The 6736-nt window shown below is 51.8% G+C and overlaps 1 protein-coding gene across 1 annotated transcript in view; it reads right to left on the bottom strand.

Moving 5' to 3' along the window:
- Positions 1-251: 251 nt before the first annotated feature.
- The window catches only part of brf1a (BRF1 general transcription factor IIIB subunit a), a gene marked incomplete at both ends in the record, with an annotated part of 40804 nt that continues 34319 nt past the window's right edge, over positions 252-6736 (bottom strand). The window contains 4 exons of the mRNA XM_079751990.1: positions 252-527; positions 1933-1988; positions 2719-2800; positions 4501-4559. Coding sequence (XP_079608116.1) covers positions 252-527; positions 1933-1988; positions 2719-2800; positions 4501-4559 — 473 coding nt within the window. The remainder of the gene's footprint in view (positions 528-1932; positions 1989-2718; positions 2801-4500; positions 4560-6736) is intronic.

Genomic DNA, 6736 nt, shown 5'->3' with positions numbered 1-6736 from the left:
CACCCCTCCCACCCTCACCCAGGCCCCGTAGGGAAGGACCCCTGGGGGGGGGCGTCAGGACGCTGGCACCCCTCCCACCCTCACCCAGGCCCCGTAGGGGAGGACCCCAGGGGGGGGGGGGCGTCAGGACGCTGGCACCCCTCCTACCCTCACCTATTTCTCTGTGGGGGGGGAACCACCGGGAGGCTAGGATACCGCCCCCCCCTCCCGCCCTTACCCCAGGGGTTGCTAGGATGCAGCCGAGGGACCGCCTACCTTTTTCCCAGGGAGCTCAGCGGCGTGCCCAGGCTCAGCGGGGGGGGGGCGTGGCCTCGGGCCGCGCTGCGTCCGCCGAACCTCTTGATGGGCGGGGAGCTGCGGGAGGGCGGGGCCGAGTGGGCGGGGCTGGCGGGCGGCCGGACGTTGAGGTCCTTCAGGACGTCGTAGTTGATCTTGGACGAGATCTTCTTGCGCTCCAGCATCTTCTCGATGGCCTCGTCAGCCGTGCGCGCGCGGATCGGCCCCCGCTTCTTCCCCGACGCCCGCGTCTGCAGGAAGTGACAACGCCGCACGCAGGAAGTTGAGAGTTAGGTGCGCAAACCAGGCACGACGCAACACTACGGGTTATTGCAGTGAATAGATCGACCGTCGGGGTCACAGATGTAACAGCGGATGTATTTGAACGTGGAAAGTAGGGCTGTGCAATTAATACAATTTTGATCATGATCTCCAAACTAATAAAATCGAGTTGAAGCGTTTTCTTTTGAAGCGTCACATATTAATCATTGAATGTATAAATTCATTAAAAAAAGAACAGCTGGACACATGTACATTATTTTCGATTTGAACATTTTGTGTATTTTTTTTTGAAGGGGAAATTCAAACTCAAAAATAATTGTGATTTCAGTATTGACCAACATAATGGAGCAGCCCTAATAGAAAGCCTTGATTAACTTCTAACCCTATTATAAATCCCACCAATCAGAGCTGCCTCTTTTCAGAGCATTAGGTTCCTTTAACGGCAGGACCTTGTTAAAGGAACCAAACTGCCCGACTAATAAACGTTGTTCACAGCCAACGATAAACCATCCCTTACCATGCCAGTGTTGGCCGGCGAAACAAAAGGACCCCGAGGGGTTCAGATAAGTAAACAACTCGGTCTATAATCCAAACCCCTCGAGACCGGCTGTCGTCGTCCACCTGAAGCCCCGGCAATTAAAGCCCTGTGATTGGTTATTTAAAGACCTCTCATTTTGCTTGGTCAGGCGACAGGCTTAGCGTCGGGTTGCCGCGGTAACGCTGGCACCGGCGCTAGCTCGCGCTAGCTAGACGTTTTAGCGGGAGCTAATCCTCCCGGTTAGCGCTGCGCGACAGATGCTCGCGCTGAGTAAACGTTTGTGTCCGGGTGCCAAGGCCCCGACGGAGCCTGTAGCGGGGATCCCCGTCCGCCTCTCCTGTGATGCTGCAGGATGTTGACATCGGGTCCCAACATCTGCCTGCACCGCCACCGCGGTGCCCATCTGCTGCCTCACACGTCTGTCTGTCTCTCTGTCTGTCTGTCCCTCTCTTCATGCTGTTGCTGTTCATACATTCTTCCAAGTATATTACGATATGATTTATCTCAATGAAATTACGTTTTTAATTTAACGGCACGTTGTAAAGGTATAATAACCCACTTCAGTTTGGCATGTTTTGAAAATATTTCATATTTGGTATATTGTCTATGTTTGGATATATTTGGTTAAGCATGTGATGGGTCACTTCCCTTACCCGCTTCTGTTTGGCATCATCTGCAAATATATTATATACATTACATTATATATATTATATTATATATTTGGTTATAGTTGTGTGATGGGTTACTTCCCTTACCCTCTTCGGTTTGGCATCATCTGTATACATTATATATTGTATATATTTGGTTATAGTTGTGTGAGGAGTGACTTCCCTTACCCTCTTCTCCTTGTAGATGCCCAGCTCCTTCTCCTTGGCAATCTTGGCTTCCTTCTCTGGGACAGGAAACAGGAAGTGAGCAGGAGCATTGAAAACCTGGTGGTCCCGGGTAGATAAACGGGCACGGTACTCCTGCCAAACACTTTCCCAGGAAATCTCTTCCCATCTTCAGCTCTAGATCGACAACTTCCACATACTTTCTAAACAGCTCTAGAACGACTATGGTATTCTACGTTTTAAACCTCTATACAGCTTTAGAAATACCCCAGCAGCCATTGGATTTCATTTTAATCTGAGGTTGTTTGACTTCATATATTTCCTGTATTTGTTTTTCACCAAGCATATCAATTTGACAAAATAGATGAACTGTGAAATAGAAGTATCAAAACACTGTGGCGTAGAGAATGTATATCAAATTAACATCACTGTCAGATTCATTTAATTATACGAACACAATACATAGCAGTATAGCAGATAACAGACAAATATTCATAAGTAAAAAGCCCTCTCGCACTATTCTATCTAGTTGATAAATAAAATGAGTTAAAGTGGTGCTGAAAGCTGGCAAGCGAACATCAGCTAGTGGTGGATGCTAGCTTGCCAACAGCAGCTGGCGGTGGATGCTAGCATGCCAACAGCAGCTGGCGGTGGATGCTAGCATGCCAACAGCAGCTGGTGGTGGATGCTAGCATGCTAACAGCAACTAGTGGTGTATGCTAGCATGCATCGGCAGCTAGCAGTTGAGGCTAGCACGCTAACAGCCGCTAGCGGCGGAGGCTAGCGTACCTTTCTGTTCCTTCAGGTAGTCCGAGTTCTCGGCCATCCACACAGCCGTCTTGATCTTGATTTCATTGTCGTCGAGGAGATACTGGAGCCACACGGAGAGGAAAGGCAATAACACGGAAGATCACAGAGTGTTCACAGCGGCACATTCACCTCGATGCACGTCGTTATACGCTGTCGGTTAACCACTCAGCATGTAGCAGCGACAGTGGACCCTACCTGTACGGGCAGGGGGTTAGTATTTTTGACAGGATAGGCTCGTGGTTAGGCTGTCTGCCTCCCAACCCAAGGGTTCCGGGTTTGATCCCCAACGTCCGCACTGTCCACCGTGTAGCTGTAGGCCTCATAGAGCACGATGTCCTTCACCCCTACCTGCTCCTCAATCCCCTGCATCTTGATTAGCTACAGAGTGGCTCTGGGCAGCGTCTGTAGTACGAGTCGGCAGTAGCTCAGGAGGTGGAGCAGGTCGGCTGGTCGCTAGTTCGATCCCCGGCTCCTCCTATCTGAGTGTGGAGGTGTCCCTGAGCGAGACGCCCTCACCCTGACTGCTCCTGACGAGCCGGCTGTCACCCTGCGTGGTCGGCACCGCCGTCGGTGTGGGAAATGAAGGGGTTGCAAGTCCCTTTGGATAAAAGCGTCAGCAAAATCCCTTAAACGTAAATTGAGTCTCCACTTAGGGAACACAAGCGCTCGTTCAGCGTCACCGCGGTCCATCACGCCTCGTTCGGAGACTCCCCCGCTCGCCCAGAGCAGTCCTTTCCAGTACGTGTGGACGCACCGGGGACCAGACATGACGTCGTCAGTCCCCCATAAGGACCGGGGGCGTTGAGACAGGGCGCTAGGGGCCTCTGGCTCCATTGTGCTCTGAATACCAGGAGCAGTTTGACTGGCGGGCCGGGCACGGGTCTCCGCGGGTCAGGACTCTAGACAGACTCTGAGCCCCCTGCAGCAGGAAGGCTCTAAACCCTGGCTGAATGGGGGAGAGCGGGATGACAGGGGGGGAGGGAGAGGGACGATAAGTGAGGAAATAACGGCCAGAGAGGGCAAGGGGAGGGAGTAGAGAGAGCGAGAGAGATAAAGACAGAGAATTAGGCAGAGCAAGAGAGAGACTGAGAGAGTGAGAGCGAGAGAAAGGGAGCGATAGAGGATTAGTAGAGGAGAGGTCTAACTGGGGGTTTACTCTAAAGCCATCAACCCACAACCCCGGTTATTCATTCCTTCTGTGTGAACCCGTGAGGCCTTTAATGCGTTGTGTTCACCCTCTCACCTGCCCAACCCAAGTACGCTCAATAATGTAGCTTAAGTTCCCCTCAACCGGCACCAAAGGTTCAGACTTATGTTCTGGTTCCCATTCTATTGTGTGCATTGATTTGTTTCCCTCTAATTATCTTTTGTGCTGTACTTCCTGCTGTGCCGCCTGAATTTCCTGTGTGTGACATTACTAAGGAACTATCTAACCCTTATAACCATTCCTCCACAATGGTGGACCGCCTCCCCCCGCTGAAAGGCTGTTGGGTGAGAGCCCTTTCTCCCCTACCTGCTCCTTAATGACATGCAGCTCAGAGTAATTCCCTGCGAGTCTCGGTGGATGACAGCGAATGCCCTCGGCATAATTAACAAATAACGATCCAACCGTTTTATTTCCTTCAGACCTCCATATGGAACGCCGGTGAAATAAAGCAGTTGGATCGCTATTCGTGCGTTTGATGCTAATTATAAACCCAGTCGCGCAAGGCTGTAGCTCCCGGGCACGGGGGGGAAGGGTGAGGCGTGACCGCTTCTTACCCGTTCAATCTCGCCGTCGTCGATCCCGCTCAGGTCCAGCTCCCCGCTGTCTCCGGCGTCTGTCAGGGAGAGCAGAGGAACGTCAGGAACACGCAGAACACAAAGCGCTAGGTGCCGGGGCGTCTATCTTGACGTAGGCCGGCCATTTTGCCTTGCGCCTTAAACAATAGGTATTTTGGAGGGGGAGGCGGGGGTAGAATAATCCAGTAGTTGGGATGTTGCACTTCCAAATCAGAAGGTTCGGGGTTCAAACCCTGATGCACACCAGATCAAATTGTATAGATCCCAGATGGGAATGACAGGTGCCACAGCAGCAGAGTCAAGGGACAGTGAAGTGTTTCAAACATACGATGAATATAGGAAATCAAGTATGAAGGCCAAATCACTGACAGAACACACAGGATGTGGCAGGGTCGTCCCCATGCGAGTTTGACTGGTGAGTTTTACCGTCCTACCTGCTCCTTTAGGGACCACAATGGAAATAAGCCTATGGGCTTTTTTGTGTTATCCTTTTGACCTGATGTACATTTGTATGCTTACCTTTGTACATGTCAATAAAGAATTTAAATCAACGAAATCCTTAATGAACTGGACAGCCTCGGACAAATAGAGAACCAAAACATGCCAACAGATGGACATTGTCTCTAAAGTGTCCAGTGAGGTTCTGTGAAGAACAGAGTCACAAACGGCAGTGGTGAAGGCCCCGCCCTTACCTAGCTTCCTGTACCACTTTAGAGGCGGATTAATCAGTAAATAAAATGACTTCCGATAATACGCTAATAGGATTAGCTCCCATTAAGCCGCCCACACACACAGACACACACGCACACACACAACTCAATTCACCTAACGCTGGCTAAAATGGGACTGGCTTTTATATTTTGCCTCGCGGCCGAACTGAAAACAACAATTTGAGTTTTTTTGCTGCCGGTCACGGGTCTAAGGAACAGAGGCCACAAAGTGTTGCCTTTGTGTGAGAGAAAGGAGGGAGAGATGGGAAGCTCAGGTGAACAAACGCCTCCGTCTGGGAACAACAGGAACCGATTATCTCTAATGGGACAGAGAGGAGGCTGGGAGCAGGGGTGTACACACTAGCTTCAGGAGGAAGAGGAGGAGGAGGAGGAGGAGGAGGAAGGATAGATGCAAAGCCTAGTGGTGAGGTCGTCAGAACCCCAGCCTGAACGCGACAGACTGAACAGAGTGCGGTGATGTGGGGCCGGACCTCCAGGAGTGTGAGGAGGCTACCAGTCCAGGAGGTCAGGAGGGGGGGAGCTCTCTGGGTCTCCCCCCTCTGTTCCTCGGAGGACGGGGAGAGGCCCAGGGCGTACCTCCACCCTGACCGGCTCCTCCAGGAGTTCTGTGGTTTATAAATAGCGCCCGAGCTCAACCTTCAACGAGCGTGCTTCCTGTGCTACCAGCGGAGGGAAACCGGCCCACTTCCTGTCGTACAGCCAGAGGATATCCAGTGTTTATAGCTTTAGTATGCTAGCCTGGCTGCTTCTACTGCCGAGGGATGCCTTTAGGCATGAAACATTTGAACCTTTCAAATAAATCTGGTGGGATTAGGGACTTTGGTCGGACAACGCTCACTCCCTATCCCTGCTGCCCTCCCTCCCTCTCTCCCACACAGAGGAGAGGGAGGGAGGGAGGGAGGGAGGGTTACTGCGCCTCATTGCTATGGAGATGCAGGCAGGTAGCTCCGCCCCCCGCCCCCTCCCATCCTCCAACAGGCTGACCCCAGAATCACCCCTGCACCCCCGAACGTAATGAGACGCTCCACCAGTCAGCAGACAAACTACAGCAACTATAAACACACACACACACACACACACACACACACACCCCTTTCTCTGGAAAGGAAAGAACAAAAAATATGTTATAATGGGAGGCTTCAGATTATGAAGGAGAGAGGCTCCCAGTAACAGATTACAACACAGGCAGAGGTAGAGAGAGGTAGAAGCACAAGGAGGTAGAGAGAGGCAGAATAAAGAGAGAAGGAGAGAGAGAGGCCGACGGAGGAAGAGAGAGGAAGAATAAAGAGAATGAATTCACTGATCTCAGTAATCCACGGGTTCACTCATGTGGGGCTTCCCAAGATGGAGGGGAGGGAGGAGGAAAGAGGGAACGAAGTAGAGAATTGCAATTAAGCTCTTTCTGCCTCACGTCCTCACACCACATGGGGGGGGGGGGGGGGGGGGGGGGGGGCACGGGTGTGCGTGACACCGCGGTCTTCGTT

Source organism: Pollachius pollachius (assembly GCF_949987615.1).
Source record: "Pollachius pollachius genome assembly, chromosome: 15".
NCBI lineage: Eukaryota > Metazoa > Chordata > Actinopteri > Gadiformes > Gadidae > Pollachius > Pollachius pollachius.
The sequence above is the reverse complement of the archived record's forward strand: the minus strand, read 5'-3'. Positions and strand labels throughout refer to the sequence as shown.